The 12,276-nt window shown below is 33.1% G+C and overlaps 1 protein-coding gene across 1 annotated transcript; it reads right to left on the bottom strand.

Annotated features, from left to right (window-relative positions):
* Positions 1 to 6,334: 6,334 nt before the first annotated feature.
* Positions 6,335 to 8,252, bottom strand: LOC131033939 (protein HOTHEAD-like). Its single transcript, XM_059216341.1, has 4 exons — positions 8,171 to 8,252; positions 7,450 to 8,082; positions 6,475 to 7,300; positions 6,335 to 6,377 (listed from the first exon to the last, which is right to left on the bottom strand). The coding sequence occupies exons 1-4, from the start codon at positions 8,250 to 8,252 to the stop codon at positions 6,335 to 6,337; spliced, it is 1,584 nt and encodes a 527-aa protein (XP_059072324.1).
* Between the last annotated feature and the right edge of the window lie 4,024 nt (positions 8,253 to 12,276).

Raw genomic sequence — 12,276 nt, 5'->3', positions numbered from 1 at the left:
CCTTTGAGGAGATCAATTGTCTTGTATAGTATATAAATGATGTAAAAGTCCACCATATTTACATTCAAGTATCAATGTGACATCTTGGAAATTATAAGGATTATAACTAGAGTTTGGTATTCAAAAATTGGAAATCTAGGGTTTTACATGAAAAATAATGCAGTATAAGTGTCACCAAACATAACCTACATTGAAATTTCATTTATAGAAGTGTCTAGCATAGATCTTTACTTTTACATAGATTAAGGAGGTTGTTTTGCCAAAAATGTGAAATTTGAAATTCAAATTAGAAAGTGACAAGCGTACAATTTTGTACTTGGTTTGATATAGAATACAATTTATATCAAGGTAGAAACAACTAAATGGAGGTATATGATTAGAGAAGTGTGATAGTTAGGTAATTAAAATGAATTTAGTGTTGTGTCTATTGTGAATAGACTGTTCAATGATAAATGTATAGAGATATTTGTGCTTAGAAATAGATAATGAGGCTAGTACAATGAGCCCAAATTCACACAACATTGTGTCATTTGTGTTAATATATTAGCTCAAAATAGGGATAAAATTAAATGAGAAATGACATGGGTATGCAAATTTTTCCATTATGCTATTGTACAATTAACTTTACGTATGCTATGCACACACATTTTGGCCAAGAAGTGATATTTTAAGAATTTTATCTTTTTCACATGTTGATTTTGCAAATTTATTTAATATGATAAATAATTTATCTTTTAAAAAATATACATATCACCCTAACATTTAAATAAACTAGCAAAACAATAAAAGTAAGTACTATATAGTGTAAAACATAATTACCAAATCAAACACTTGTACATTTACGTCCTCATAATATGCATCTCTTTTTTTATAAAACCTTACAACATGCATTTTTGTTATAATATGAATTTAATTTATAAAGGAAGTGCACTTTTGTATGAAAGCTAATTGAAACTCAAATTTAATTATTCTTGTAAATTTCATTACAATGTGCTATCTTGGAAAGTATTTATATTCATAAGATGTAAGAGGTAAAATTGAAATTACAATTTCACACTTTATCAAATACATTAGCATGTTTGGTATTATTTAGTTCTAGATGATAAATGAATGAAAGTACAACTAGTGTTCCAATTATTTCAGCATGGTCTTGTAAAATTTTGAGAGATTGTACGTTCTTGAAGGATATGAATTCCCATATACCTGCACATATTGCATGATCAACATGTACCGTTAATGTTATATAATGAGAGAATTAAAAAATAAATAATCTAATTAAATTATTAAGCTAAATAAATACCTTTCAAGCATCATGGTTTTGGCTTGTGGGCTGGTACCAAAGGGAATCCTTATAGATCAAGCCATCCACAACCCTGAGATTATCAACACCTTTCACCATATATCTTTTATTAACCACTAAACCAGCTTGACAACTTCCATCATAATGGTAAAATGTCCCCAGTGCTTCTTTTCAGAGCTTGGCCAAGGCATCATCATTTGATTGATTCTTTGGTAATGCTATTCTGAGGAATTGAAGTGTTTCCAGAAATTTCCACTATCAATAAATGCAAACTCTTGAATAGAAGATGACATACTTAGATTAACCATTACTTTTATACCTTTGACACATTTTTGTAGATCAAGAGAGTGCGAATAGTAGCTGTAACGAACATAGGGATTATCTTGAGGATCTACACTTTTCAGCCAAAGGTCACCCCTTGATAAGGGAAATGCCAACTTAATATCAAGAACAACTAAATATTGTGTATTTGTGCCATTATTCCATTGGATAAGGCTACCACTTTCGATGTAATTTTATGAATTGTCTAAAATCCCCACTACTTGTGTATAAGAATATTCAAGTGGGTTTGAGGATACTATAGTGAAGCCATCACTAGGATTATCTAGAACTTTTTTGAGATTTAAAGAATTTTACGTCGGCCTCCGCTTAAAATGATTTCAAGCTCACGGACAAATAAATATAAATAGACTATTCCCTTGTATAATGAGCACAACTCTTGATGTAGAGTTGTGAATTGTCTACAATGCCCATTGCCGATGTATAAGCAAATTCAAGTGGTTTTCGAGATTCTATAGTGAATCTTGTACTTGTATTATCTAGAACATGTTTTCTTATTGAAGGCAAATCTAAAAGAATTGTAATATTGAATTTTTTAAGTTGTTTTCTTGGACTGATTTTACTTAAGATTTGAATTTATGGGCTACCTATGCTTCTTGTTGGCAAAATCACCTCACTATTGGTCTACGATTGATTAGGTGACCACTTAAGGGCATGTTTGGCCCACCATGAACCTGCACATACCCAACTACCTTTGGTCAATCCAGAGTTTTGACCACAAAACAATGATAGTGATAACATGATGTATTATACTATCCTGTAACATTGTGTCACTAACACGATGTATTATGTATTACTGCAACTACACTTTTTCTGAGCCAGGCCAGTTTGTCCAATGCCTTCACCACTTTATGACCCATGTCTTCTTTGTCTAATTCCACGACCAAGAAAAATCCCAATTGTCTTCTTTGTGGCCTTAGACTAAATGCCTTTACTAGCTACATGCTTGTACAACTTGCACACATACAATCAAATCTACTCAACTAATTGCTAGTATGATACAACACCATCTCAATGAATCTAATCTTCCTCTGGGGCACTTATCCTCCTACATCTCCACCCACTACTATATCTGTTCACATCAATGACAATTCAATGCCAACACTTCTAACTCATCATCGGAAATAGCAACATCATCTTTAACATAATAGGATTTCTTATTGAATTTTCTTTATTTTCTTTAAACTTTTGTGTTGCTCCTCTGTTTGGACATCTAGATGCATAATGACCAATCTTTCCACACTTAAAAAATTTAAGAGGTAACACACCTTTATACTTGTTGGTTCCTCTCTTTAGCTTTCTTACAAATTTTTGCTTCCATTTCATCCAGGATCTCATCACCTGAATTTTCATCCATATCTTTCGGGGTTTAAAAGGCTATCTCAGTTATTGCTTTGTCTTTGCCAAACTTCCTCATCTCGAATGTAGTCAAGGTGCCATACAATCATTCCCTGGTGAACTTGGAGGGATCATAAGTTTCTTCAATGGAAGAAATCTTATCATTGTAACACTCTAGTAAAGTCCTCATAATATTTTCCATCATATCCTTATCATCGAAGGTGTCGCTAAGATCTTTGATGTCATTCACTACACCGTCAACATTTTGAAAATAACTTGTTATGTCTTCACCTTCTTTCATCCTTAAGTTCTCATATCTGCCTTTAGCAGTATGCATGTTAGCTAGTTTATCTCTGTAATTTCCTTCATAGCCATGTTTTTTAATCATTTCCAAAATTCATAAGCACTATCGAATGGAACAACCTTCACCAATTTAGTTTAGATAGAGCATTAAAGATAGCATACATTTCTTGTTCATTTTCTTCAGAGGCTTCAATCTCACTTTCTAGGAACCAAAGTCTTGATACCAATTGTGATGCAACGATGCAGGATATGGGATACTCAATGATGATAAAAAATAAAATTTATAAATTCTTGAAACATAAAATATAAAGTTTAAGAACTCTTGAAACCACAACATAAGAAGAAAATGTTAAAAAATATTTAGCAGGCTTTCGAGTATGTTGACCCCTTGTATTTTCTTTTATTTTGTTGTTGGCTAGATATTAATTTGCATATAGTTCTCTCCTAGTGTTGGTTTCTTTTTTGTTAAGGATTTTGAGGTCCCTTCAAGACCCATTTTACTCTAATAAAAAATATAGGAATAAAATATAATTTTTTTCACTTAATTTTTGGGGTTTAGATATTTGGGATACCTCATGTCATTGGGAATGAGAATTGACAATGTCTAGTAGCTTGCCAAAAAATTGAAATGGTGAGAAAGGATGTAGAAAATGGGGAAACAATTCTTAGTGGTCAAAGAAATTGTAGAAGGTTAAATCTGAAATCCCATAGACAAGAATTGATTATGGATAATGAATTTAAAAGTAAGGATTCCAAAAAATAAAGAAAACAATTCTATTAAATTGAAAATTTGGCACAAAATATATGAAGACAAGAGAAACTCGCATCAGTTTTCATTCAATGGGTGAAAGGAAAGAATTTACTCTATATAAAACATAGTCTAAAAATTACAATACAAAGCAACCATATTTTACTAATAAGGGTTCAAGGATCAAGAGGGCTCGGGCAGTTTTGGAAAAAATAGTCTAAAGGTTCAAATTCTACAAAATTGAAGAATTAGGAAGTTGAAAGAAATGACTTGGAAAAGGAAAAATAACTTAGAAAATTTTAAAACTTTATGGATAACCAGATGTAGGTACTAGTAAAATAAAGAAACACATTCAAATCTAAAGACACACATAGAATCTCGTCCAAGGCTATAAATTGACTAAATCACTCATACTTTAAATATTATTTCTCTTCCCTATTTCTTTTGAAAATAAAACAATATAGAATTAAATATTTGAAGGAAAAGAAATTGTCAAGATTTTGCATGAGATATATTTAAGGGCAATGTTAATAAATCTTTGGCTTCTAATGGTATTTTTCATTTTATTTCATTTGTGTTTCCTCTTAGTACAAAGGACTATCATTCACATGTAGGGCTACCTTAAGTATATTTCCTTTTATCACAAAGTGTGTAATGGAATCATTTTATTTGACATGTACACTAGACTAAATGTCTGCTTATTTAAACATAATGTAATATTCAATGTTTGTTTTATTTTATAAGCATACATTCAATTTGGGATTCTGTTGAGGCACATATTTATCATATAAATATGCTCAGGTCTAGAACTTAGCAAATTTGAACATATTTTATCCCTATCCGTGGCATTAAGAAATGAAGAAACTATTGTAAACGACCTACCTCTATCAAAGACAAGTTGGATGAAAGAGTCAATCTCCATCAAACTAAATCCATCTATAATATAGTTGCCAAAAAAATAATTTTTTTTGCATGGACTTGTAACCTTATAAACTATTCCCAAGAGGAAAATATTAAATTTACTATGTGGAACACCATTGCGATCCAATTATAAGTATAGGGATCCTCTTCCTTGAAAACGTGTTTCTCCTTTTTTTGTGACGTTCCATTGACCCATATATATATATCTGTGCGTGTGTGCGTGTGTGTAATTAAGCATTCAAATTTTATTCTAAAATTTCTTAAAAAATATATCATGTTAATATTTATAAAAATAAAAATTATAAACATAACTTACGTTAAAATTTCTTCATTATTTTAAGTTAATTTGAAATTTAAAATATAAATATCACTTTTAGCTTGTGAAGTTGGCAATTCCTTCATAAATGCATCTAGCGTAGATCTTTACTTTTACATGGACAAAGGAGGTTGATTTACCAAAAATATGAAATTTTAAATTCAAATTGGAAAGAGACAAGTTTACAATTATATACTTGCCTTGATATAGAATATAAGTTAGATCTAGGTAGAAAGAACCGAAATGGAGGTATATGTTTAGAGAAGTGAGATAACAATGTAGGTAAAATGAATTTAGTGGCGTGTCTATTGTTAATATATTATTTAATGCTAAGTTTATATAGATATTTGTGTTTACAAATAGGTCATGAGGCTAGTAAAATAAGCCCAAATTCACACACTATTGTGTCATTTGCGATTGGGTATTTGTATTAATAAATTTTTTCAAAATAGGCATAAAACTAAATGACAAATGGCATGGGTATGCAGAATTTGTGATCATACTATTGTACAATTCATTTTAGTTATGTTATGCACAAACATTTTGGCCAAGAAGTGATATTGTAATAATTTTATCCTTTTCACATGTTCATTTCTTAAATTTATTTAACATGATTTTCTTAAAAAATATACATCTCACCATAACGTATAATTAAACCAACAAAACAAAAAAAGAAGTACTATATAGTGTAAAAAATAAATACCAAATTAAACACTTCCACATTTACATCATCATATAACAATAAATTATAAGAAAAATTATGTATTCCTTTATTTATAAAACCTTGGAACATGTATTTTTGTTATAATATCAATTCAATTAAAAAAGAAAGTGCACTTTTGTATGAAAGTTAATCAAAGCTCAAATTAAATTTATTCTTGTAAATTTCATAACAATGTGCTATCTTGGAAAATATTTATGTTGATAGGAAATAAGAGGTAAAATTGAATTATTTACAATTTCACACTTTATCAAAAACATTACCATGTTTGGTATTATTTAGTTCTATGATAAATGAATGTGAGCACAACAAGCGTGCCAATTATTTCAGCATGGTCTTCTCATAGTTTTAAGAGATTGTGCGTTCTTGAAGGATATGAATTCCCATATACCTGCACATATTGCATGATCAAAATGTATTGTTAATGTTATATTTTGTGAGAATCGAAAAAGAAATAATGCAATAAAATTTTTAATAAAAATAAATACCTTCCAAGCATCATGGTTGTGGCTTGTGGGTTGGTACCAGGGGAATCCTTATAAATTGAGCCATCCACAACTCTGAGATTATCAACACCTTTCACCAGATATCTTTCATTAACCACTAAACCAGCTTGACAACCTCCATGATAATGGTTAAATGTCCCTAGTGCCTCTTTGCAAAGCTTCGCCAAGGCATCATCATTTGATTGATTCTTTGGTAATGCTCTTCCAAGGAATTGGAGTGTTTTGGAATTTCCACTATCAGTAAATGCAAACTCTTGGATAGAAGATGACATACTCAGATTAACCATTACTTTTATACCTTTCACACATCTTTGTAGATCAAGAGAGTGTGAATAGTAGTTGTAACGAACATAGGGGTTATCTCGAGGGTCTACGCTTTTAAGCCAAAGATCACCCCTTGATAAGGGAAATGCCAACTTAATATCAAGAACACCTAAATATTGTGTATTTGTACCATTATTCCGTTGGACAAGGCTACCACTTTCGATGTAATTTTGTGAATTGTCTAAAATGCCCGCTAATTGTGAATAAGAATCTTCAAGTGGTTTTGAGGATACTATAGTAAAGGCTGCACTAGGATTATCTTGAACTTGTTTACCTACAAAAGGTGAATCTAAAAGAGCAGGAATATTCATTTCTTTGAGTTGTCTTTTTGGACCAATTCCGCTTAAGAGGAGAAGTTGAGTGCTACCTATGCTTCCTGCTGACAAAATCACCTCACTATTGATTGACAATTGGTTAAGTGAAATTTGATAAATGAGACCATCATTATTGCTTCTGAACTCCACTCCGCTAGCCTTTGGCTTTCCTGCAATATAGATTGTTGATAATATTACATGCATACACATAGATAGATATATGAAATATATTTCTGAATATTTTGTAAAAGAATAAAAGGAATACTCATCAAAGTAAAGTAGGGTAGGGGAATTCTGAAAGCAAAATATGAATTGGTACCTGATCCGAAACTGAAGAGTATTCTGCTGGCAGTAGCATTGAGAAGAACTACAATATTTTCTGGATTTGCATACTGGAGTAGATCTGCGGCTGTATGTCTCTTTCCATTCTCGTCAAAGATTGAGCCACTGATCTTGGTGCCAACCAAATGATCGAAAGTGTGGCCGTTGTAAGGAAGAACTCCAGCTTGAAGAAGCCCATCCTTGGTAGCAGAATTCCAAGTAGAAAGCTTGTATTGTTGGAAGGCATTCAACCGTTCTACCCATTCATATGACTCATATACAAGTTTCTCATCCCACTTTATTTTCCGAATATATTCAGTGCTCGCCCTGCTGTAGACTCCACCGTTGATGGCTGATCCGCCTCCTAAAACTCTCGCCCGTACCAACTGCACTCCATCTTCTGAGACAAACCCCTGCGCTACGTTGGGATTAGTTGTGGGAGACCCTCTGAAATCCTCCACATCGGGAATTCCGTAAGGAGAGTCTCCCCTCTCCAATACTAAAACAGAGTAGTGCTGTGAGAGAGTTGCTGCCAGGGGACATCCCGCTGTACCTCTTCCAACCACAATGTAATCATATGATCTTGAAGCTGCCTTTTGAGCATCTGCTGTCATAAACGAATATGGGTACTCTGCAGTTGCACACAGAATCGTCAATGTCAAAAACAATCCTATGCTAAGAAACAACTATATTGATTCCAAACAGAAGTTTTTACCCACCCGGATTAGATGTTGCTGCTTCTGAACAGAATTGATGTGTAAACATCAGCAGGCATGAAATCAGAAGAAATAATTTCTCCATACTGAATGTGATTAACCAGTCTAATTCTTCTTCGAATGAATGTTTTGTGATGTATTTGCAATCGTTGCACCTATTTATAGATATTGTCTTTGAAATAGAATAAGAACAGTTCACGCGTATCTATCCATATGGATAGTATCGAGAATTTACTATGCATATTTATCCAAATTTTATATTGTCCTTGGTGGTTTTGTCAAACAAATCCCGTGATTGAAAAGTTCAAATTAGAAAATGAAATAAATTTTGTCAACCAATTATTGTTGAATTATCATCCCTCCACTGTCTTCGGTTTAATTAAAACAATAAAATAATGGACCATCTTGCAAAAGAGTCTTTTACCAAGTCCAGTCAAGGGCAAGTGGAAATGTAACATGTCTGTCTTGCAGCCTTGACGGTTTCATTCGTAATTTTATACATATTAACATATGGTCAACGTCTATCTACGTTTATACATATTAACATACGGTCAGCCAGACTTGTTGCAACACATATTGAATGCTCCAATCGTGCAAGATTCTCTTTCTACAAGAATTGATAATGCAAAGACTCACCCTCAATTAAGATGTTTGAAATTTGAAAGGATTTAGTCAACAAGAGACCTTGGAGAAGGGCATGTGCTTCTGCCATATTATTATAACCATCCAGGAATGGAAGTACTGAAGCTACAAGAATATTTCCTTTATGATCCCTAATTACACACCCACCACCTGCTTTGCGTGCATTGTGTTTGGTTGCCCCATTAAAGTTTAACTTTAACTTCCCTTTCAGAGGACGAATCCAATTGATTTTTAATCTATCTATTGTTCTTTTGGGGGGTTGGAAAGAGCTTCCCGTAAAAGGGAGATTAATGTGTTCCTAGGATTGAAGGATTTTTTAATCCCAATCTGAAAACGAAGAGTTGATTGATTTGGATTTTGCTACATATGCATTTACTACTTTTGAAATAGAAGTTTCAATTTTCTACAAGACCAGAGATAAGCTTGAAGGTTGCTATCTAAAGATCCTCTTGTTTCTTTCCCACTAGGTGATCATAGGAGGGATGAATTTCCAGATGCAAGAAAAAAATGATTGATGATAGAGTGAAGGCCAATTTGTGAATATATCCCAGAGATTCTCTGATAAGGGATAAATCCAATTCGTTTTATTAATGATGTGAGCCCAACAGGACTGTGCAAAGGAACATTGTAATAGAAGGTGATCCACATCCTCTTGAGCCTATCCACAAAGAACACACCAAAAAGGATCAACAATCCCAAGTTTGATTAATTTGTCTTTTGTTAGAATCCTCCAAGCAAAGCATCCATCTTTAGGAAGGTCAACTTCAATCCAGCAGAATGAAAATGACCTTTGAGGTTGTGCTTGCTGCTCTTGACTGATAAGGGAGTTGTAACCTATTTTTACAGCTTCAACTCAATCTCAATACTTGGAGAATATGAGTTACGATTTGCAATTCCAAAATGCTCCAAAAGATTGATGGCATATATAATTTGAATTGTAAAGATGCTAAAATCAAATTATCAAAACTCAACTCTGAGGAAATAATGTAGGAGGCCTAATTGGCTGGCAAACTAGATGTTCACACCTAATAACTTACAAAAATTGAGGCTACACCATATATAATTTTTCATCCAAGTTCTCATTCAAGAAGACAGTTTTCACATCAATTTGATACATATTCTAACTAGATTGAATAGTTATAGATGAGAATATTTTTTGGGACCTGTAATGTCCACACATAGGACAATTATGCGAGTTAATTTAACTTATTGATAATTTATAATTAAAATATAATCCTATTGTTGCTATATAAATAGTTATAAGGTGAGGTTGTCCGTATAACTGCGAGTGGTATCTTATCTTGTGAATGTTATAGATGGATTTTTTTTGATTGAGATAAACGGGTTTTACAGGGACCCGAAACCCAAAGTTAAAGAGCACAACAAACATAAGAAGTCGCTAACTAGTCTGTAACCAATGACATAACAACCACGGAAACAGTGGCCAAACCTACACAGCAAAAAAAAAAATAGAACAAGAAAAAACTTAAAGTTACTCACTCGACCAGAGATTACTTCATCTTCGAATTCTTTTGAGTCACCCTCTTATTGATGTCCTCGAGCTCATCCATGATGAACCTGGAGGTATTATTCTCCTGGTTCCTACTTCTAGTCCTTGTATAGGGACTTGTGTTGGTTTGAAGTCTCGTACCCGACAAGTTTGGTTCCTGGATTCTCTTCTTCTGTTTGATGTCAGAGGATGGAATGCTTGTGTTGGACTAAGCTCTTTGATCCGCTATCATCGCATTTACCTTTTTAAGACCCCGAGCACTGTTATTCATGGCTTCCCTACTGATATCCACCAGGTTCTTCAGATTACCCTTAATTTCTTATAAGCTAATCTCCAACTGACCAATCCTTGATTCCTGATTTGTTTTCATGGTCTTTACATCTTCTGTGAGTTCTTGTGTCATTCAGAGAAGTTTATTCGTCTTGCTTTCCATTGGCATCTCAGTGAAATTGTTAATGATTTCTTTAATTCCATCCTTTAACAAATTAATGTCCTTACTGACCCAAAGAAAGCAATTCTCCCTTCTTTTGAGAGTGTTGTTAAGGAGAGTACCAAAATAAGAATCTTTTTGGGTATCCCCCTTTTCCCCCCGTTCAACGTTAATGGGGATTTCCAGCTTTATTTCCTTCTGCTTTCCCTTGGTTTCCCCAATTTTTCCAGTTTTAGACTTCTTCATATTTGGTGGCCCCGAATCTTGTATTTTGGGTTTTTATACTTACAGGTAGCCCTTCTGGGGTGTTTTTTTCTTCTGCTTCTTCCAGTGCTAGGTGTAATATTTCATTAGTGGCCCTCCTACTGAGAGGGATGACATATTAAATCATCTGAGACATTGAGTTCCCACCAGTCCATAGCCATACCAGACTCTTATTCGTCCATCTCCATATCTTACACATAATGAAAATCATTGTTTGACGAAGATTTGGGGGGTTTAATCGCTCGTGAGGGTTTAACCCCATGATCCTTTGCATATTCCATGATGAGCATGATTAGCCCCTCATTGGTGCAGTAGCACCTAGGCCTTGAAAGGCCTCATTAAAGTTTTTATGTTTTGTTTTGTTTTCAATGTTGTGTTAAGGTTGTATAAGGTCCAAGGGACCATTTGAAGTCATTATAAATCATATTTTAAGGCACTAAGCCATTTTTGTTCAATGTAGGTCCCTATAAGGTCCTAAGAAGGTCAAATATGGTCAAAGAATAGAAAATGCTCAAGGAAAGGTTGAAAATGATGTAATAAGGCTTATTTATTCTATTCTACTGTGTCTACGCTGATACCAAGTAATTTAAAGTCCTTTGGTCAAGTTTTGTAAAGTTGTCAAAAAAAGTTGTTATGTTGACAAAAGTTGTCATTTCAAAAAATTGCAAAAGGGTTGTAAAGGGGAAGCCTAATGGTTATGATGGTTTGTGTTTTATTTATATCTATCAAAAGATGTTTTAAAAGGCTTATAAAACTAGGGATGGTCGAATCATGAGGGGTTGGTGTGTATTGAAAGAAGAAAATCAATAAAAGTTTGAGGTTTCCTGCAATTTTCTAAGTATTCTCAATGTGACAGTTTGATATCAGTTATTTTTTCTTCTTGGAAACTTATTAATTAGAATTTAAGATCACTTGAGAATGATATAGGGTTGAATCCACAGTATTTTTGTTTTGGTTTCATTTCTTTTCATTAAGTTTTGGAAGAGATATACAAATTTTTGTAAAAACTATTAAAAACTCTAGGTAGGGTAAACCATGACTTTGAAAATGTAATAAACCTCCTTTCCACATTGATCAAAGTATAATATTTGGTGGAATGGAGGAAAATAGAAATTATTTTCATTTTGTTTTGGTTTCAGGGTCTCAAGTTAAGGTTGGCATGTGCAAAATGATGTCAAAATCCTTATTTGACAATGGTACATACTGGTAAAACTCTAATTCCTGTGTGTTACAAATCTTTGTTATATTTTTTATGGAAGGATT

Source organism: Cryptomeria japonica, unplaced genomic scaffold (genome assembly GCF_030272615.1).
Source record: "Cryptomeria japonica unplaced genomic scaffold, Sugi_1.0 HiC_scaffold_1802, whole genome shotgun sequence".
In the NCBI taxonomy this organism is placed as follows: domain Eukaryota; kingdom Viridiplantae; phylum Streptophyta; class Pinopsida; order Cupressales; family Cupressaceae; genus Cryptomeria; species Cryptomeria japonica.
Note: the sequence above shows the minus strand (reverse complement) of the source record. Positions and strands in the feature narration are given on the sequence as shown.

Bases quoted from the DNA above. Each gene is read 5' to 3' on its own strand.
- LOC131033939 (XM_059216341.1), bottom strand. From the start codon at position 8,252: ATGGAGAAATTATTTCTTCTGATTTCATGCCTGCTGATGTTTACACAT. The intron at 8,083-8,170 runs GTGGGTAAAAAC...GTGCAACTGCAG, and splicing joins AGCAGCAACATCTAATCCGG to AGTACCCATATTCGTTTATG. The intron at 6,378-6,474 runs GTATTTATTTTT...CAATATGTGCAG, and splicing joins ACAACCATGATGCTTGGAAG to GTATATGGGAATTCATATCC.